The sequence below is a fragment of the Macrosteles quadrilineatus genome, unplaced genomic scaffold (assembly GCF_028750875.1).
Source record: "Macrosteles quadrilineatus isolate MER2022 unplaced genomic scaffold, UCM_ALF_1.0 Scaffold_9__3_contigs__length_116548681, whole genome shotgun sequence".
Taxonomy (NCBI): Eukaryota; Metazoa; Arthropoda; class Insecta; order Hemiptera; family Cicadellidae; genus Macrosteles; species Macrosteles quadrilineatus.
The window spans coordinates 70605339-70628007 of NW_026542602.1; the positions used below are offsets into that span (position 1 = coordinate 70605339).

At 37.3% G+C, this 22669-nt stretch overlaps 1 protein-coding gene across 16 annotated transcripts in view; it reads left to right on the forward strand.

The window, feature by feature from the left end:
• Nucleotides 1-22669, forward strand: part of LOC129002564 (tropomyosin Per a 7.0102) — a 64812-nt gene that overhangs the window by 16605 nt on the left and 25538 nt on the right. For 5 of the 16 annotated variants that reach the window (XM_054430461.1, XM_054430462.1, XM_054430457.1 and 2 more), the window contains exon 1: nucleotides 2588-3241. The exons of 7 other annotated variants lie outside the window; for them this stretch is intronic. In XM_054430461.1, the coding sequence (XP_054286436.1) occupies nucleotides 2603-3241 (639 nt within the window). In that variant the 5' untranslated portion in view covers nucleotides 2588-2602. Of the gene's footprint in view, nucleotides 1-2420; nucleotides 3242-9333; nucleotides 9613-22669 lie in introns of those variants that run through there. 4 more of the 16 variants (XM_054430460.1, XM_054430471.1, XM_054430470.1 and 1 more) reach the window with 4 other exon arrangements.

Below are 22669 nucleotides of genomic sequence, written 5' to 3' on the forward strand. Positions count from 1 at the left end.
TTTGTGAACCTGTGTTAAAATCGAAAATGAAGCAGACGTTTTTGAATTGTCATTGCAATATTTTTTTATACAGGGAGATTTTAGCGAACATCTAGATCTTCATGTTTGTCTAGATAGGCAGGGTTGTTAAACAAACAGTTTTGTATGTATGTCTACTATCAAGAACTATGTTTTAATAATTACATTTTAAATGCGATGTCACATGAAAATTGAACGCCAAAGTAACCGTTTTTGTCATTAACACCCAAGTTTGTTTTTAGTGTACAACTTTATAAAATGTGCAAAATTCCTTTTAGTTCATAACAAAATTAAATGAAAAATGATATGAATTTCTCTTGATTTGGGGAATCTCTTATTACTTACTAGACAATATTATCCGAAACTAGGCGTGGATGTACATTATTTTTTTTACAAACATTCTCAAATAAAAACTCTAATAAGCAAAAAAAACTCACTTAATCGTAGGTCGTACCGGTACTTAAAGAGTAGCGGAATTTTATCCTCCCCTGGAATTTTACCCCCTGAGCAAAACTGACGTTACAAACCTGGGGATAAAATTCCGGTCGCAAAATTTTAAGTTGCAGATCAGTTTATCAGTTTAATAAATTATAGGTGGAATTAAACGTATATTTTCACGGTTGTGAATTTAATCAGAACACATCAAATTATAAAACCTAGAGTGTACAGGCCGAAATTTTACCCCTGGAATTTTACCCCCTTCGTGAGGTCAGTTCAAAATGTACAGCCCGGATTTTTAACCCCGGAATTTTAACCCCCGTATTTTTACCATTTGCCCAGATATAGAAATGAGTGAGAGTAATTTATTTTCTTCTTTCAGTTCTTATTTTATAGTAAACATTTGATTATTAAGTAGCCTATCTTGATTCATCACCTCAACTAATGAAACAGGTTTTGTGTTTTATTTTTAGATTCGAGTGTTGGGATTCGATTTTTGGGGCCAACTGTTGGTGAAGATGTATGTAAATAAACTGAGTAGCCCATAATGATATTTGTTTCTAATATTTCTTTAACGATTTATTATATTCGAAATTAAAAAGCGAAACTTGTTTACTTAGTGTTGAGGTCACAAATAGATTAGGATAGGCTACTTAAAAATAAAATGTTTACCATTCAATCAATACTGAAAAAAGAAAATTAATTATTCTCACTAATTTCTATATCTGCATAGGGGGTTAAATTCCGGGGGTACAAATCCGGGCTGTACATCTACATCTAAATGCTAGTTATATGGACAGGGGGTAAAATTCCGGTTTTTATTGCTAATCTCATTTATCACGCTCTGTCTATTTTCATTATACTCTACTCCCAAATCAGCGGGGGTAAAATTCCGCCCGCAAACTTGAGAGCGCTCAGGTTACTACGTCATAGTGACGTCAGCTTTGCCCAGGGGGTAAAATTTCAGGGGGATAAAATTCCGGCGACCCAAAGTGTTTACAAGGGTTAAATTGTTGTTCTTGTTTCTGGATCAATCCATATCTTTATATGATACAAGATATCTTATAAAGATCGGTCGTGCAAGACTCGTTTTCACCATGACAGATCACTGTACGAATTAATGTAGAATATTTAGAAAGTACAAGTTCTATTTGGTTTTACCGGTGATTCAACGTTGTCTCCACGATTATTAGAGCATATAAAATCCGGGAATGTCTCTAAAGTAGAACGTCGAAGAGAAACATAAAAACAAAGTACATAATTATTTTGTATTTTTTGTTTTTATTTTGGTACACCTAATCTACTCTAGATTTTTCTATACTTCTAAATATTAAGTATTGTAGATTTTGAAACACTCTGAAGACGATTTATCTTCAAAGCGAAATTTTGTGATGTAGCTCTCTTTTCGCGATTCAAGGGATCATTCTTGGCAGTCATGTTTTGTTACGTGATTATGAATTGTACTTCTCGTCATCTTAAATGCTATGCAGGCGTCATGTTCCTCTCCCTCACGTCTACTTGGAATTTATTTCGGTCTTCCTTGCTCCCTAGCCCTGACTTCAGTCACTCTATCACCAGACAGTATGGGGTTGCAACATTAAAAACACATTCCCATTTGTCGATCTGTGATCTAGTGCCACATGACATCCACGCAAGGATACATCTACGTCGCAAATGCGAGCAATGTCTGAACCACGCCAACGCGTGCGTCACGGAATTTTGAAACCGTATCGCCTCTTTGCCGCTAAAAATACCCCCTCGCTGGGGCGAGTCAGAAATAGGCGCCTGGGCTCCGTCCAAATATGGCGCGGCTCCTCCCGCAGCTAGGAAACGAGGGCGTACTGGAAAATTGCATGAACAATTTTCTTTTTATAACGAAGTGGAAGTGAATAAATGCTCGTCGTAGTGCTGTAGATCGCCAGTCTCCAAAAACCTTTCAAATGAGAACTTAATGTAGTTGTGATATTTACTGGGAAATAAATAACATAATTTATTCTTGTGGAGTGTTGTGGACTCGTATTTTGATAGAGTTAAAGCCTGACGGATTATCAGTATAATCTGGAAGATATAGTTTGGTAACAAAAGATTAGACTTTCATTGTTGCGGCATTGTTGAGTGACGTATTAGTTCGCGGCTTCTCCGCGAGATGCCGCCACAGCTAGCGCTAGTTGTCAGAAGCAGACAATCTAGTTCCGGCAACGTCCGTCGGAGAGCGCCACAGTCGTTGCCGACTCATTCACAACCAAGATGGCAGAACGAGAGAAATAATGCACTTCGTCGACGAGGAATGGCGGACCAAAACAAAACCAGCCCAAGAAAACACGGCTCAAGAGTTCACAGGTACGGTCCACAGTCGGCGAGAAGGAAGAACAACGAACAACAAGCGTCCACGAGTGATAACAGTGCTGCTAGGGTCAACGAAGTGATTGTGTCACCCGCGGTACAGGAGCGAACTGTGATTGGTGCAGACGCAGACAACTCATCAGCTGATCTGGACAATGACGTCACTGGAGGGTTGCCTCAGCGACTGGACGGCGATGGAAGCAGCTTCAGCGATAACGATAAGGAAGAACAGGATCAGGAGACGGAGGAGTTGGCGAAACTACGATGTCCGAGCGAACGAACAGAGGTTATAGCCGAGCGAGAACAGCGGCGGAGGAAAAGAAGATGTGCAGACTACCCGGGCCTAGCGTTCGGGTCCTCCATCTTCAGCTCCGACACGCTGATGAAGTTCAGCATAATTAAAAATGAACTTCATAATATTCTCAATTCTCAGCTGAAAAGGGTAGGTCATAAAGAAAGGTAGGTGCATAGCCTGTATGAGTCGCTCGTTATATAAATACGGTACTGTGTTTGGCATTCCCACTGATAAGCACTAATTAGTGTACATGGCGAAATTGGGAGAAATACTTTTACTTTCTGAGTGTTTGCTTGTTACTGGCCTCTATATCTTTGTGAAACATCGTTCCGTCACACTTTGTTTAGTATCCCTTTGACTTATAAACTTAACTACATTTTACACTTGTGTACTTGTTTTGAATTTGCCGCCAAAACGTACACAAACAACAATGTAAACAAAGCACATTCAAAATACATGCATCGGCAAAATATATTGTTGGTTGGTGGAATTTATTAGGCATTCGATTGTTTACATTATATGTTTGGGTTGAAAGTTTAAAATGTGATAAGTTAGATAACATTGGCATGATAACAGTCTGCACTTTTGGAACTTCCTCTTCTACTGTTTCCCAGTATCAATGGTGATGGGGGGGGGGGGGATTCCACACATTCTTGAACTACTTTCACAAGTAAATAGTTGTGAAGTTTTCAAAGTAAATTGTTCAATTGTTACATTTTGCTATGGAGTGCCATTCTGATAATTTTATTCTAATTAAATTAATTGGTAGGAAAATTCTCCAAATAGAAATTACTATAGGTATTTTATCCTCTTTATCTTTAGGCCTACTTGATTTCCACCCTACTTCTATGGCAAATAATGTACAAAAGAAGTATTCTTTGATTGTTTACATACTCATTGGCTTTATAGAGTCCCGGTACTTATTTTTTCAAACTCCGTCTTTCTATATTGGGAACTTGAAGGTACATTATTCCAAAAATAAGAGATGTTTATTAACAAATTACAAGAGTTTACAACTGAATTAAAGTGTAAGTACTATTTGTTTGCAACTGGTACAAGAAATGTTCGTTGTCAGTTGGGATTTAGAATCAGTCATATCCAGGCACAGCTAGCCGTGCCCGTGGTGAGTTGAGTTTGGTTTTAACTTACTAGTTATGGGAAATACCGTTACTTTGCAATAATCATGAACGTTTCTTAGTTATTTTTTTGTGTTTTTTTTTGTAATAGGGGAAATAACACTATTTATTTTTGTCTCCTATGACTTGATATCCAGTACTTTTCAGCTGGTCGCTGTTAATAAGAAGGAAATATCAGCGCGGTATTTCACTTGCTCATTTTAACAGTTAAGATGTTACATGATGGTTATTATGGTTATGTTAGCATGGTATTCTCAGTAATTTTATACTAAGGTAGCCTACTATCATTTTGTGATGCTTGCTTCAAAAGCATTCACGATCAGTGGAATAGACTATCCGCAGTACTATCCTGATAATTAGACCAATTCGTATATACCAAGGCAAAAGGTCCCTTGGTTGCCATTTAGCTGTATGGGCTATTAATTAACAGCTGTGTCTAAGGAATGTCGGCCTTAGTCACTAACAAGACTACAAGATCACGGCACTCATCCTACACTCATCTCCATTCATACTTGGCTTAAAATACCTACTTTGTATGGTCGCCATTTAATAAGAAACTATTTAAGTTGATTCACTTCCCCTGAAGATAAGCCTAAACATTTTAGGGAATCTCAGAAATCTATTCCAACAGGTGACACTTCGGTAATTGTTATATCACAGTAAATGTCGCTCACCTCTAAGGATAACCTTACGTTACGATCCAACCTAATTCAATTTTAAATTAAACAAACTCGCTAAAACTCGTTTTAAAGTTTAGGCTATTTATCGCTTTGCCATCCGTACTCACTGGTATTTCTTTCACTTGTCCTATGCAATCTTGCCTTACACTGAGAAGATATGTAGGCTACGGAACTCTGTAACACCAATGAGTATCAGCATAATACCATTTTTTGAACCCCCACAACCAGGTTTAACTTACTCTTTATTACAGAACATCTAGTAGGCTATATTTTGTAATCAATGTTACTTCTAGAAAACTCGGATTAGGTACTGGATGAGGTGGACAATGTTTAGAGAATACAGAAAATTCATAGAAAATACCCTACAATTCTACAAAGCACACAAGAAACAGTTTGCAGAACAATTGATTGTTATGTCATTGACTCAGTCAGTAGCGTCATGGACGGCCTGAGACAGCGTGTCGTAGATTCGGATCCTGGTACCTGCCATTACTTTTTACCGGTAAAGTCCACTCTTGTATTGTACCCCTTGCTTTGCTGGATACGTTTCACGTACCAAACCAAGGCCTCGAACTGGCAAATCCAAGATGAAAAGAGACCCCCAACCTCTTACAAAAGCCGTTAAAGTTATTTGGTGATACTATATCATAAGGTACATTGTTAACTTGTCTTCGTTTAAGGTTCCTTAAACTTTAAATACCTTTTTAAATAAACCTTTAACTGTTAAACATACTGATTAGAAGTAATTCTATAGTAGGTATTAATACTGTCCTTTGTTAAGTACATACAAACCAATCATTTTACATTTATTCTGTTTACATTATTCCTGACCTAGGTATCTTTATCGTCACCAATTCTTCCACAGTTCCCTTTCTTCAATAAAATTTTATTGGGATATTAACAAAAATACAGTACACATTGTTGACAATGTGACATAGGGTGTTTTGTATTGGTAAGCACATGACATGGCAATAAGAGTGCGTTCACAAAGAAAGCTTGTTACAAGTAACTTATTTTCAGCGCTTGCTCCAATTGTTGTGTGTACACAACATACGCTTGCATTTCAAGCTTAGTGTTTTCTCAGCTTTGGTTAAGACATTGTCTTTCTCAAGTGACGAAGAGTTATTTTTGCTTGGTTGTTGCTTGTTGCAACGTTGAATTGATATTCCTAGATGGAAAGTCTGTGTTCATGCAATTATCTGCGGAAGATGTAGTTTTGGGGAATACCACCATCTATTTCTTCAATTGAAATTGGACAAAGTAAGGTTTTTTTCTGGATATGAGAAAGGATTTAAACACATTTAGTTACATCTTGAGAAAATTGAAAGTGTTTTAGTGAAGTTTTGGGGAATTGTTTGTCCCAAATATCCCCTCGTCTAAAGACTTGAGATATCAATCAGTTCATCGACATACATATCGGTACTGCACAGTTGTCCCTGACTGGTTTGGTCAACAAGAGCCGGAAAACAAGTAGGAAACGTTCTATTGCGTGCTTGTCAGAATTTGTAGCAAGCACTTGTTAGCCGGGATAGGCTTAGTGAACGCACACGCTTGATACAATGTAAACAATGCCCATTGGAGCTTGCAAGGGCTTGTAACCAGCTTTTATTGTGAACGTACCCACGCGTTCATTGTGAACGCATTGTGCTAAGTCTTTTTCTATGGTACAGGTATGACAATTAATTACTGGTTTTACTCAAAATCAATGGATGAAGGCTTTATTTAGGTTACACTACAGCTATAGACTTTTCAAGATGAAAAGTTTGTGTACTACAATGGAAGGTTATCCAGTAGAACTATGACTGCAGTCTATGCTAAAATAACTATGCCATGTAACTATTGTATTTACATTGTCCACATGTTCTCCTCCAATCCTATACTCAATTCCACATTCACCGCCCAGTACAGGTCTTGTGACAGAATTTTTCCTATTCCTGTGTTCATTGTCATGAGAATACATCCTTGTAACTCAAGTGAAGGCGTACATTTTTTTAACTTTGTGCACATTTGAAAAATTTACCATTAAAAATTTTAAACCATGACCCAATCTTGCTGGTTTGTGAACCCATTGAAGTGTAACCAACCCTAAACGTTCATACCAAATTTAATCAAAATCGTGCCAATATTGCTCAAGTTATCCTTTTCTCGGACAGACATACAATGTATTTAGCATTTTGTGAACATCAATAAGAAAAATTTAAACGGTCTCGGTTCTAAATCTTACCATACCTCCTACGTAGCATCTTCCCTCTAAGGGAAACTTGCTAAAAGCTAAACACACATAAAGCGTTATTGCGTGTCCTAATTTTTCTAGAATGGCAAGAATGGTTGAAACTTCCATTTGAAACATTTGGCTTATGGACACTCTGTACTGTATGTGCACAATGAATGTGGAATTAAATTTATACATCCAATGTTTGTTTATAAGTGTTAAATTTAGGAGAAGTTTTCCACAGAGTAATGATTTCTGTGTATGTTTATAAAGAATATAGCCTAATATTGTTATGTGTTAGGCAATGTTAACTAAGCATTGGAACATGCATGTATTAGTTCAATATGATTTGTCTTAAATCCGAATCAGAGCAACTGTTGGTTTTCATAAATCAACTATGATAAACTTGTTCTTTTACTGATTGCGCGAAAAGCATTCAAAACAGAAGACCTCTTTATTTTCACCTGTTGATCGGGACCAAGACTGTAGCAAGGACCCACTAGAAAAACAGGCCATGCTGCAGTGCAGGCAAAGCAATACTACGTCACAGTGGTGGATAGTTGTACTAAAATCTTACCGTTAAAATCTGACAAACAGCCAAGCTTATTTACTTTGAACAAACGGGATATGGCAGTGAATCTATCCACAAGTGTGACGTCATGGATCCTGCAGCATGGCCTGTTTTTCTAGTGGGGCCTTGACTGCAGCCAGACTCCAGATAATAACTAAACCATGCCCTTAAACGTTTAAGTTTTTTCGCACACCAAATGAACTACTCAGCCTTGATGAGGAACTTTGGTAGTAAACACAATACTGTTCGAGATGATTAAATAATCCAAACCAATAGGAGATTCTTACAGTTCCACTTATAAAAATGCACGTGGAATTAATTATGCAATTTCTTTTTGCACCAAATCATAAAACCGACGTTTTTCATCTGTCAAAAACACTGACGGTTTCATTAAAATTAATATTCAAACCAAAACTGCAGCGTTTGTGATTTCCACATAATTTTCCGGTCTGTTCGACGTGCTAATGATAATGAGTGAAGCATGATACAAGCCGATGTGAATCACAATCAGCAACAGAGCCAGAAGTCCAGCTTTCTCTGCCTCTTAAGGTAACGGCTGTTTGTGCAACTGGCCTTATACGTCTGCATCTCCTTTCCAACGAACGTAGCAGGCATTTTTATTTCTTAAATTGAATCCAATCAAGTTATGCAACAAATTCAAGAAAATAATTTGAGGTAAAAGTAAAAAAATGTCACTTTTATACACTTTCTTACCTAAATACCCGGCTCAAGAAAAACACATGATAGTTCATGAATAAACTTTCCAAAGAGGAGTTTTATAAGCTATATATATATTTTTTATTATGACGATCTAAACTATATCTACCGGTAATAGTTTTTCAGGAGTAGGAAACTATAAATATACACTCCAGTGCCTTGCTTAGTTGTGTGATACATCCAAAACCAATATACAATTACAAGATGGAAATATTTATGATTTCATTTGAAATATGGTAAATAAACTTTCAATCATAAAATCTACAGCTTCTTATCTCAAGTTGAAGTTGCTCAACCTTAATCTTTAGTATTTATGAGTCAACCCAATGATTCAGCATTGCTTATTTTCTGATTATTACTATTTTGTTGTAATCAAATATTTCACACATATTGTATTTTATATTACCCAGTTTATCAATAATTTATAAAATACCTTACTGTTGTTGGATTTACAAGTTATAACTTATTCTATTTCATTGCATTGAATTATTGGATTTAAGACGAACTAATGTTAATTATTACTAGATCATGCTATGTTTCATTAATTTACTTTATTGATGATTAATAAATCTAAATTATGATTGATTTGATTTGAACATCTTTCACAGATAAAAAAGGTAAAATCACAAAAAAAACAGGAACAACGTTGATTAGATTTTGAATTTGGCGCCCCGATATGCGGAAATTCATTGATACCGGAATCAACATCAATTACCTGGATTTATAATTCAAACCCATTATACATATGTTTTTTTTTTTGTTTAACTAAACTTATGTGAACAACGTATGAATTTTCTAAAAAAAATTACACAACGAGTGAAAATAACAGAAATACTTGGGAACTACTTTCTCATACCACCTAGCGCGCAATGATTTTACATCACTAGGCGGCTGAATAGCCTTGTTGGCGATTCGCTCACCCACCCAACCCAGTCGGTGGTTGAAGTTGTCGTGTCGTCGTCAGTCGGGTCTCCATCTTGTGCGTTTGTAGTGTCCGTGCGTTTGTGTTCGGTTGAAGTGATAACTTAGGAACTAATTTAACCACTAGTGATATAAAAATGACGACAAACATACAGCAGGGTACCATCTTGGATGTACTCAAGAAGAAAATGAGGCAAACTAAAGAAGAAATGGAAAAATATAAAGAGGAATGTGAGGATTACCATAAGAAACTCCAGGTCGAAGTCATGCGCCGGGAAGAAGTAAGTTTATATTTTTTCTTACGATTCATTCTTACTGAGAGAAAATATAAAGCGAATTCAAATTAAGGCTCCACTGATATTAATACACTACAGCTTAAGGATTTGAACAGGTGGCCCTGTTTTGCGGGTGTAATGCCAAACTGAACTGCGCTGCCGCTGCGGTACACGCCCCTAGCGAATTTTGCCAGTGTTGCCAAGTCGTAAATTTGTCATCTGTTCTTTCATTTACCCTATCGATCAGGTGCTTATTTTCCTGCACTGTGTTTACGATACACGATCATATGATTCAAACTCGATTAGAGGGGGGGTGCTGACAGACGACAAGTCTGTCAAAACAATTCTGCAGGTTAACCTGAAAAAGCCAGAATTCAAATAATTTGAATACCCCTAGGCCTAAATGATAAATTATTTATTTGTTGGATGTTGTGTTTTTTTTTTACTACAGTGAGTTTAGCCTAGGAATGCCGTATTTTAAGTGTGGTTGGCTAACTTAACTTAGATACCTACCTCAGTCATCAAATGCCCAAATAGGCTGTGTAAGTTAATCAGGGTAACTTATGGTTCCAGTGCGATATTTGCACTTATTTTTAAGTTAAGAATTTTCCCCCATTGTTAGTTTTTTGTCTTAGTTAACTTATGAGAAGCAACCTAATTTCGGTACTTCAAAGCCTTTTTGGTTTAGGCTAGTTCCACAGGGGGATAACTTAATGTTTGAAGTGGGAAAAATAATTTAATAAGAAAGACATAATATAATTTAAACTTACGAAGTAGGTTACCGGTAAGTTAGTAACTTACCTATAAGTTAGGCCTCATTTTTCCCAAAAATAAATTTGCCGATATTTAACTTAGCCCTTTTTGCGATTACTTATCAAGGGTCCAAGTAAAAAGCGTTCAAGGAAAAAAGCGTTCAAAATAGGCCATATACCGTGGTTAGGCTAACTTATAATGAGAATATACTTACCCGTATTCAAAACTAAACAAATAGCCTGTACCCTAGTTTGATGGTACAGTATTTACTATTCCCTTAAATAAAGTGTAGCCTATAGTTCCACAGGGAACACTACGATTATATTATCGGATGAAATATTTAACTTAAATTTTAATTCAATATAAACTATAATAAGGTAACTTACAGTAGGCCTAACTAATTAGATAGCCAATTCAATTTGATGTAACTTAAGTATGCCTACATTATTTATAAATTTATCTCTCTTTAACTTAACAAAGTTAATTAGGCTAACTTAGGAACTTAGGATAGGCCTAAGTTACCCTCCACAGTATTTAAGATAAACTTTGGTTTTTATACATTTTGAAGGGTACGGTACTAATATCGATCGATTTATCAAATTAAACAATCGAATGATCAATATTACTTACTCATTCGGTTGTTTGTGCCAACAGATATGGAAGTGTACCTACCTGTTTTAAGTCACGTTAATTTAAGTCTTAGTTTGGTATTATCAAAAACTAAACTAACTTTTAAGCCGACCTGAACTACTAAACTAACCGCTGCAGCACAGTGTGTACCGTACCTGTCAAGTACCTATTGAAAGGCATAAGTAAGGTAGGGACACTAACTTACGATTGATTTTAAGTTACTTATTCTTATTGGGGTCACCAGAATTTTATCCCCATGGAATTTTACCCCCTGGTCAAAGCTGAAGTCACTATGACGTAGTAACCTGAGCGCTCAAAAGTTTGTTCGTGGGCGGAATTCTACCCCTGCGGATTTGGAAGTCTTATGAAAATAGACAGAGCGTGATTAATTAAATTAACAATAAAAACCGGAATTTACCCCCTGTCCATATAACTAGCATTTAGACAACTGAAGATGTACGGGTCAGAATTTCACCCCCGGAATTTTACCACCTGGCCGGATATAGAAATTATTAAGAAAGATTGATTTTCTTATTTCTGGTTTTATTTAACTTAATTATAAACAAACACCTGAATGGTACTAAGTAATTGTTTTAAGAAGAATTCTTTAACGATTTATTATACAACCATGGTAAACAATGTTTTTGTTTTGTGTTATTGTACTACAGAAACTAAATACATTGTGTTTCACGGTGGTACAATGAAATCGTTTAAGAAATGTTCACCCAATTATCATTTAAATGAGCTAGCCTACTCAGTTTATTTTACATAGCCTACTTATTAACCAATAGTTAGCCCCAAACGCAAATCCCGGACATTAAAATTAAACAGCGAATTCTGTTTACTTAGTTGAGATTACATAATAAATAGGCCTAAATAAAGATAGCCTCAGAGGCTACATAATAATAAAATCTTTACAATTAACTTAGGCCTATGTCATATAAACCAACAGGTGGCTTCAAAGATTGAATCCTGATACTTGAATCTCAAAATTAAAATTAAGATCCTGTTCTATTAGTTGATGTTAAAAATAAATTAAGATAGGCTAGGCCTACTTTATAATAAAATGTTAAACAATAAATTAAAACTGAATGAAGATAATTAACAATTCTCACTAATTTATATGTCTGGCCAGCGGGTAAAAATCCGGGCTGTACATTTTGAGCTGACCTCATGAAGGGGGTAAAATTCCCCCAGTAAAAGTAAAATTTGTAAAAATATAAAGGATTAATAGATCGTTAAAACAAAAAATTACTAAAAGGCCTAGTACCGTACAAAGTTGCTAGACCTAATGTTATAATAATAAAGCTAATAAGATCACAAATCAGGTGATGGACAACCCGCAATTCTTATGATGAAAGCCACAAATGTTTCCTACGTATCTTAGAGACTTTGTAAATGGTTCAAAATAGGCTAGGCCTAATTAAAATAAATTGGAGCTAATGTTGATTTTTTTATTGTATTTGCTTATTGTTCTACTTTTTGAACAGATTGTAGATTAAATCAAGTTAACTTGACTTAAGCCAAAGCTATGTGGGAGGATGATTTAGGCTAAGTTTTTTTTTTTTTTTTTTTTTTTTATAGTAGGCAGACCAAATGTCAGAACTTTTTTTAAGTAGCCTATATCGTTTATTTAACCATAGGCCTACTGGCAATTTACCGGCCACTGTTTGCGTTTTCTTCTAACATGAATTTTTTAATTTGTCGTGTACCTGCGTGATTTACATTTTTGGTAAGGGAACTTTCCAGCTCTGTTTTTTCACCATCCAATATCAACCGTTTATTGATAGCTACAATATTCCAATGACAAATGGTATCCTATAGAGTCAGCCCAGCTTGGAGATTGAACCATAAACTCCTGGTTGACACAACTAAATTTTTACATCAGTCAGAACACATGATAAAAGTACGCACAGCTGAGATTTTTCCCGATAACATCACAGAAAGGAACTGATTTGCTACAGTGCGTGACCATGGTCATTGTGCTGTAGGTGTGGGAATTGGGCTACTAACCCCGGACTTGAATAACCAGGAAACCCCACCCTGTGTGTTGCCCTTTGTCCACTAGTATATGAATCCTGCCATCAAAACTACTAGTTTTGCATACACTTCCATTTGACTTTTTTTTTAATTACGTTTAGACAATTTTACCTCAGAACTATCTTTTCAAATTGTGCTAGTGATTTTTGTGAGACAATATTTTCTTTGCCCTCCCTGTTGTGGAATTCAAAGTTTAAAATAAGTGATCAGCAATATTGTTTTTTTCTCAGAAGCGTCTCAATAAATCTTTTAATGGGGCCTTATATGGTATGAGTGTGCTTATCTTCCTCTCTGATAAGTTATCATGAGTCAAACCATTACTCTAATGGCTCTTGACTGGCTAGTATTGTTGAAGTATGGTTTGAAATGGTTTCTACAATATGTAGTTTGGACTGGGACCAGTTGTCGAGTTATCAACCTTAGAAGAGACTTTTTAATGGGTTAATTATTACTAGGGAAAATTTAAATTTGTTTATTTACCTTTGTAGGCTAGGTACCGTGCCCCTAATTTATTGTATTCATGAATAGAATACTTAAGATTTCTTTAAGATTTAGGAAAGAAAGAAGCAATTACAAACTTAGAACCCCCTTTTCTTCTGTAAATGAAAGTCATTCTAAACTGGATTATGGTTTTGTATGTAAAATCGTAAGGGTTTGTACCAGGAATCGACTTTGGATATCTCACACAGCCTATTACACAGCCTAATTGTCCTCAAACCTGAAATACATAGGAGCAGTAACAGTAGGCCTATAGATTATTACGTTATTATTAAAAAGCAGTTTTGGTTTCCTCAAGTTCATAGTTTGGTTTCAAATTGTAATGGTTTTCTTAAGTCCTACGATTCTGTTAAAACATCTTACAACTTATAAATACCACTCATGTATTTTTCCACTCATTTCTTCCAACTCAAAGCAAAGAAAACACAGGACTAAGAGTGGAGGATTATTTGTTGTTGCTGTACCAAACATCAACCTTGCCTATTATGGTGTGGTTGAAGACCCCTAATTTTCCAACATGGAACTCTCAATTAGGTGGTGAGGATGCTTTTCCTTATTTGTTCGGTTTGATAATCTTCGGCCCAAATCCAACATGGTTGGACCAAATCTCTGTTTGGTAGGAGAGTGTTATTTTTTGCATTGGCAGTGGCAGCCATCAACCTCTGTTGTCCATTTGATTGTTTATCTTCGGTACCAATTCAACATAAATTCACAGAGGTAGAAGGTACAGAGGAAATATTTAATGGTACACTTAAGTGGTGTCTAGCATTGGTCGCTAGGGTGTCTAGAGCAAAGTCCACCACCGCCCCCTCAACCTCATATACTACAACACTCATGGTGTAGGAGGACCCTGTGCAATAGAAATATCCACACAGTGCTCACAGCTCGGGCTCTTCTTTGTGTTTCGTATATTACCTAGGAATATCCGCATTCTTTGCAAAATTATATTTCCTGCACAACATACTAGAGCTGAAAGCGCACAGTCGTTTCACAAGCGTGTTTCCTCTATCTTACTACTTAGTGATAGAACTCAGTTTAGTGGAGTGGGTTATTTGTAGCAGTGGCAGCCATCAACCTCGGTTGTCATGGTTTGATGGACTTATCTCCTAATGCCCAGGGTCATCCATTAACTGAATGCAAATATCCACCCAACATCAGTACATTGACCCACTTAGTGCATTATGTTGTCAGATTTGTCGCTGGGTGAAAGGTAGAAAGTGGGGTTGCTGTAAGGAAATTCACTTTGTAGATGATGACACTTGGATTGAACTAGGAGAGTGGCTTGTTTTGTTCTTCTACTTGGACATTTTGTGATAGATAGGAAATTTCTTAAAATTTTAGGGGTACTAAAGTAGGTGCCGTGTGCTAAGATAACCGCTATTTGTATGTCTCTCTATAGCTGTTTGGCCCGCTCTTCGCTCGGGTAATTTTTTGTAAAACCAGCATTTTATATAGTATTACGGTAGGCCTATATTTCATAATCAAAGGAAGAGTCTAATTCATTAACCACATATGGAACCAAGAAACAAGTCTTCATATAAACAAATCAAATTTAAATTCTTTCAAAATCCCTGACATGGGTACCTTTTAGCTCTTAGACGGTCCCAGGGCTAAGCCCTGAAAGTTATCACGAAATTGATTGTGTATAAACCTACTCCATGAAGTTCTACATCTATGTACCAAGTTTGGTGGCCATCGGTTCAGCGGTGTCTTGAGTTTATCACTGCCAAATATACAGATACTGTACCAGTAGACAAACCAACATCCTATACTCTTTTATACTAATAATAGATAAGAATATTTTACAAAAGTTTGACGTTAGGTTAGGATAGTAAAAAGACCATACAAAGACTATCAACTTTCCAAAGGAACGTTTAGAAATAGAGACACAAATAAGTCTGCGTTTAATAGGATTCATAAATGAAAACTTCTTTTGGTAATTTATTTGTGCAGTTTAATAAAAAGTTCGTTTATGTTGGCTAATTGGTTTTGTTATGTTTACAAAAAAGTGTGTTGGACCAATTAGGGAAAACAAGCTGAGTAGTTTGACGAATAATAGTCTGATAAACGGGATTTAGCCGGCGCCGTCGTCTGCTGAAGGTACAAGTTCAGAAAGTTCCAAAGTTTATTCAGGACATGTAACAATGCCGCCTTATTAATGACGACGTATTTTACCGTTAGAACCACCTGTTCCAGCCCGGTCTGTCGAAGTGATCGTTATTCAAGGAGAAGCGTGGTCGGCATTTGGCTCCGATACAACTCTGGCCTACTCGTCTCGTAGGCTACTTGATGTATCAACACTCAACAGAAAACTAAACTCTGATCAGTGATCGCTAGCTAGGCCAACCAACAAGCACCCTACCTCCCTTCTTCTTCTTCGTGATGTTCCAGTCCAGAGAGCTAAAACCCCCAATGGATTGAGGCTGTTTTATGACTATGTCCTCTTCACCCAACCTAGAACAATCCAACTGTAATACCCATTGTTAGACATATTTTTGTATTGAAAGATTGCGAGTAACTGATAGCGTTGACGACCAAGTCACCGAGCGTTAAAGACCGATAAATTTGACTTCGGGATACGTAACTTGCCTTTTTTATCAAGGAATTTAATACGTTGATAAAACAATTTATGGATGTAAAATTTTGATTAGTGCTTTATTGACAATTTATTTTAGATCTCTGCATTCTAGATCGATGTCAGTGTTTGATTGGGATTGATGTTTGTCCAAGAGCGGCTAGTAGTAATTATAGTTCAGGGTGCGATTGATGTGTTATATTATGGTATGACTCTGACGACGTAAAATGATTAGCAGTGTCGACAAGGTTTCATATTACAAAACGCCGTCGGCCAGGGCGAGGACCCACAGCTGATGGGGCCGGCACGTCCCCCGTACCCACAGTTGTCCGGACACGGTGGACACGGTATTTAGCATCGGTTCCGCGGTATCGGACCGCGAGCAGTCTTCCGAGACGTTTCCTCTAAAAAGTTACCGACGGAAGTTTGATGCACTCAAACCCCACTGTCAATCGCCAGTGAATTTTCAACTCGATAATAGGCCTATCCGGTAAAATTGTAGCTAAATGTAGTTATCATTTTGATGGAGAAAAGTTGGAAATTGTTGAGGATTATAAACTTGACGGCTTGCTTTTTCCCAAAATTAGTCGTAGCCTCATTGATTTTGTATAGGTACAGAAAAACACAACAAAAACAAACAAAACCACTTACTCAGTCATTATCCAACAAAAGACATTAATTCTTGTTTACACTTGTAAACATTTGATTTTAGATGTACACAATATAACCTGTAGATGTAACTTCGGTGAAGAACAATGTTGCTGCCATACGATTACGTAAGTAATGTTGGAAAGCCGCGGATGGTAAAAGGCGACCCAGACCCGGTTTTCAGATTTGCCGGCCAAGAGCGACCGCTTCTGGTGACGCGGACGAACTAATTGGTCAATTGTGTCTGGAGAAACTTCCCGAGTTTTGGTTCGAAGCAGACGCTCAATATGTGGCGTGTGCGTATTGATCTTTTCTCAGCGATCACGATCTTGGTGTAATTTTCTCTGAGTTTTAAATACCAGTTTTCTAAACCTACTGTACATTGTACATAGACTCTACACATTCCGTGTGGACACAAGTAACCATGTCTAACGTTGTAGGGTTCTATTTATAACTGGACATGATGACGTAATGCGTTTGGTTGAGTGTTGAGTGCGGGAAGCAGATAGCAGATCCGTGGCTTTATACGGTATGAACGAGCAGAGTGAGCGGCGAACATTCCTGGCCGATGACGTCATCATGTAGGCTTGTGCCTGCTGCTTCCACTTGACTGTTACTGTACACACACTACACACATGACACACGTGCAATCGTACATGGCGAAGTGCTTTGGGTCTGTCTTGCGTTTAATCGATTATTGAAGTAGATTGTGGTCTGTAATCATAAACGCGCCAGGGCTTTCAATCGTCAGTTGGATGTAAATATTGTGTTAAAAATAAACGTTTCAAATGCCGCTTCAAAACTACCTGCAATATACACACTCATTTAATTTCTTAGCTGTTAAAAAAATATGTCCTTTTATTTTCAGAGAATATTTTTGCATGTTAAGTTTGCTGTTTTAGCGAGTTTCTCATATAGGGAATACAGTAAGCTACTGTAAAACCGTTGTTTCAGACCCGTGGTCACTCTACTCTTTCGTTTTGAAGTTCCCAGATGTCATAAACATAAACACTACTCGTTCAAATTCATTTTTAAATCCTACTAATATTATAAATGAGAAAGTTTGGATGTATGGATGGATGTATGGATGTATGTTTGTGTCAAGTGAACGTGAAAAATACTGGTCGGATTGGGCTGAAATTTGGCATGATGATAGCTCACATTCCCGATTAACATATAGGCATATTCTTATTTCAAAAATCCTTTCGGGCTCCGCCCCAGTGGCTCTGGAGTTTCCCATGTTAACCTTATGAGAAATGAAATTATTGAATCTTAACAGCTGTTTCAATTAAACAAGTTGGTTCTGTTCTGTGATGTTCAATAGCATTAAAGTTACAAAAATTACCAACAGGGTGCAGCACTATTATTTCTTTTACATTTATGACAACAGCTAATTTGCAACCAAAAGGTGAGTGAGCGTAGCGAACGAACTTTAACCTGGAGGCGAGTTAGCGTAGCGAACGAGCTAACCTGAAGGCAAGTGAGCGCAGCGAACGAGCTCCAACCCAAAGGTGAGTGAGCGTAGCGAACGAGCTCCAACCTAAAGGTGAGTGAGCGTAGCGAACAAACTTCAACCAGGACGTGATTGAGCCATGCGAACGAGATAATCTTGAAAATTAAGAAGTTAAACGGGGCAAAGCCCGCGGGTTACAGCTAGTATACCATAAACCAGTAGATCATAGTCTATTATCAAATACACACTTTATGACATTCCTTGTGTCAGAAAATCTAGGTACTAAAAATTTATTTAAATAGGGAATTCAATGTTGTGTTTGCGTTATGTATGATGACTTGACTCCTTCAGCTGTTTAAAATTCCTCTAACTCAATCCTTTACCCCTACTGTTAAGTCATTTTTGACACTCCGCGCTCCAGTGAACGGTATGAACGCGTTCTCTGGAAGAGTGACATTGAGTGACCTACAGCAATTAGTGGCTAGGTTCAGAGACACTCGACTCGTTAACGGTATCTCAATGTCTCACTCCCACTCACACACTCGGAGCTGCGTCTGGAATTAGAACTACGGCCATAACTAGTTGTAAATTGGGTCGGGCATTATAGGGGCGTAATCTTTAATCCTCCTAGGGCGTAATACGGTAAATGTGGTTGATTACACTCATCGTGGGCTATATGCACTTTGCCATAGCGTTTTCTAATGCAAGGCCGCGGCGTTGTGGCAACGTCGCACCGACCTTGGGAATAAATTGCGGAGAAGCTCCTTTATGAACAGCTGTTTCAGTAGGCCGAGTCTGCGGCGTTGCCACGTCTCTTTCGCCGCGCACTTGTATGACATTGCTCACGACATATTGGTCGATACGTGATTCATCAGGTGACTCAGTGAACTGAGTTCAACTTGTAGACCTACAAAATCGATTGTACCCCAATTAAAACGTTTTCTCTGTTTTGTTGAGAACAGTAAGTAATATGTTACGGCAAGTTACCTGGATTTATAAACACATCCTGTAATTATTTGTCGTATATTCGGATCTTAATTTCATGTTGAATTGGCCCTTGGTTTGTCAAAAATCTACAAATTTCAGCATATATCAGATCAATCCTTCATAACTATACTAATATCAGTGTAGTATACAGTCACTATCACGGAACAGGTGGTGTATGCGTTGTTCATAAAATTTTGGTGTAAAACAAATCCTGTAGTTTATATTTTATGTTATTTTCTAACCCATAAATAATTTTTATGTTGAATTATTAACTTGTGTTATCATATTCATTGCAAACTCTCCTGTACCTCTATGATTTAATTCATTTGGTAGTTTTAAAATTATTGTTTATCTGTTTACTCGTCGGGTCGATTTAAATGTATGTCTAACTAGGCCTATTTTAGATTGTTTAACCTCTCCCCCATTGTTTAACCTCTATAGCGAGACGTGTTATGTACGTGTCTGGCCATACGGTTCAGATCTAGGCGCGTGTTGACATGGTATTGGCCCTAATCAACGACCACCCTCGCCCCTCACCACCCTGCAGACAGACTGGCTGGCGACAGCTACACTGCCACCATGATATCGTCGTCGTTCGTCATTTTGTGTCTCGTCCGTCACGCGTCCAGAGCTATGACCTTCGTCCTCAATTGGATCCGCCATCCGTCGTACAATTGACACGGTTTTGATTTCGCGGGATTATTTTGTTTTGTAACAAACTTGAGTTGAAAACACGTACATATGAATCACCGATGTGAAATGATAATTTGAAAAAAATACATAGGAAAATTGTCAACGTATCAATCAGTTGTAGAGGTATTAAATGTTTAGTTAAAATTGAAAATCGTCTATAGAGGTGTCTGAAAATTTAAAGTTATTTAAATTAAACACAAAATACTTGAATATCGAAGATTGTCTACTGTGGTTTAGAACTGTTGGAGTGATTAGATTGACAAAGTATTTCGGTAGTTAAATTTGATTTGTTCCACATCTGCTTTGGAGTTTGAATAGTTCATAAATTACGACATTTTACGTAAGGCCAGGCGCACACAGGCGATTTTGAGTCGCGCAACAGTTGCCCGACTAATCGGGGGACTGTTGCGCAACCGACTCGGAGACTCTGAAGTCTAGCAACAGTTGAGCTGGAGTGCGCACACAGGCAACTTTTTAGTCGTGAATCTAAAGTCTTTACAATTGTGAATCTAATCTAAAGACATTACATTCGTTAACAGCGTTAACAGTACCGAATGGATTTCAATGATACAGCCGTAGTGCTTTGTCGTTGAAGTTGTGATTTTTTATTTTATCCTCTTGTGGTTGTTCCAATCTTTAGTAACTGCCAAGGACACTTCATCCCACAACTTCTTCTTCAAATTAATATTCGAACAGTCTTTCAATGACTTTAAATATAAAGGCGGCATCTTGTCAACTTAATCAATTAATTGTTTGACATCCTCATCACGGAACTCCTTTTCTAAAAACTTCACACAACAAAAAGAGAGCAAACACTAGTGACAGATCTGGCCACGAGTAGTTGAATTCCTCGGGTGAGACTGAGCGACACAGCGACAATTTAGTTGCATGTGTGCGCATCTACACTTGGTTCAATGGATACCAAACCTGGAGCGACAGTCCCGCAACAATTCAGTCGCAGAGCAGTCGCTGGCAAATTGGGTCCGGGAACATCGGTTGCAACAGTTGCGCGACTGTCCCCAGACTGTTTCCTTCGTGTGCGCACTCTAATTTAAAACAATGTTGAACATTTTAGTCGGGCAACTGTTGCGCGACTCAAAATCGCCTGTGTGCGCCTGGCCTAAAATATAGATTTTGCTAAACTGAAATTCGTAGTGGGGATAATTTATTCAGTGATATGGGGGTGATATACAGGGTGTCCCCGAACTCTCTACCGCCCAAATTTTACAAGGAAACCAAAATTGCGGCTGCGTGGGCAACTTTTGGGTTTTGAAAATTTTTCAACGTGATATTTTAGTTTCATTTGGTCCAGGAATGACACCTCTTAAGGTTGATGGAGTTTATACTTTTTGGATAGCCTACATTCAAAGTACTTTTTCGAAATTGAACATTTTTGTCAATGTAGGTTTGTGGTTGTTTGTTGGATATTATATTGAAGATTATATGTTTAGAAGATGTTCCGGGACATTCCTCGAACCTCGTAGCTTGTGGGTGGTTGGCTTGGCGCCTCTCTCCCGGGTGAAAGTTCCAGTCTTGTCCACTTTTACCTCGGTAGACAAGGGACTGGGTCTATTTAATTACGTGTCACATGTTTTATGACCCTGCATTGCTGTGGTTTTATTGCCATGTTTTCTTTAAATGGTAGGGGTGAATAAGTACCCAGTAATAGTTGTCGGATTTTTATCACTCGTGTTAACTTTCACTGTGAAATTCACATAACATTAAGTCACTTCCGCTGATTGAAAATTATATATTATGCCAAATAGTCCTTGTCATTGATTTTATTTTCGTGACAAACTTTTACCGAGATCTTCATGTTACACGTCTTTGTTCATCTAAATTGTTTTCATGAAATTTTGTCAGGAGGATTTTTTACTATGTGCTGGGCTGTACTACTGTAGTTTTATGGTAGAGTAGTCGTCAGTTTGGCACATAATGGTAATGATGTGCGATACAGTGATATACGCCCAGGGCCGCGCCGTCGTACTACGGTGTGACGGTGTGATCACTTCCGCGCGTGTGCAGTACACGCCCACAACACCACCGTACTGATTTGATTGTCAATTGATTCGATGATTGTTGTTGGTGTTACTTGATGAAGAAAAACTATCTAACTCGTTAGGCTATCTAACTTTGTTATCTTAACGATTATGCGGTTAAAAAAACGATTTAAAAATCGCGTTTTGGTAATAAAAAGTAAAATGAAGGAAAAGGAAACGTTTTATAGGAAATGTTGTATAAAAGGAACAGGCTATTACCGTAGGCCTATGGGTTAAAGTAAGACCTAGACCCGAGACCGATATACTTTATGGTTTATATAGATCCCAAAACACCTTCTGTTCAAAATTCATTAATTAGGGGTGTCTGCTAACATGATAACAACTTGAAATAAATGAAAATTAGGCCTACAATGCCGCAGTTTATTTCCAAACTATTTGTAGGGCTTAATAAAACAAACAATTCACTATTCACTATATTGAAGCGTTGTTTTACATAATGGTTACAAATACTAAACATTTTTTTAAATTTAAATTCCAATGTCAATTCTATGGAGAATAAATAAACGGTTGTAGTTTGCTTCTTTAGGAGTATATTTTGATGAAGTTTGTTTATTTCAATAAATTTATTGACATTTCAATAAAAACCCACTTTAGAACCTTCCTTGTAGCAGCAAACCTAAGTATTAATTACAATTAATATTATTTAAAAATAAAATCTTATCAAAGATATTTTTCTGAATCTTGAACCTTTCTTGCAGTCGTGTTGACATCGTCTATTAATGTTAT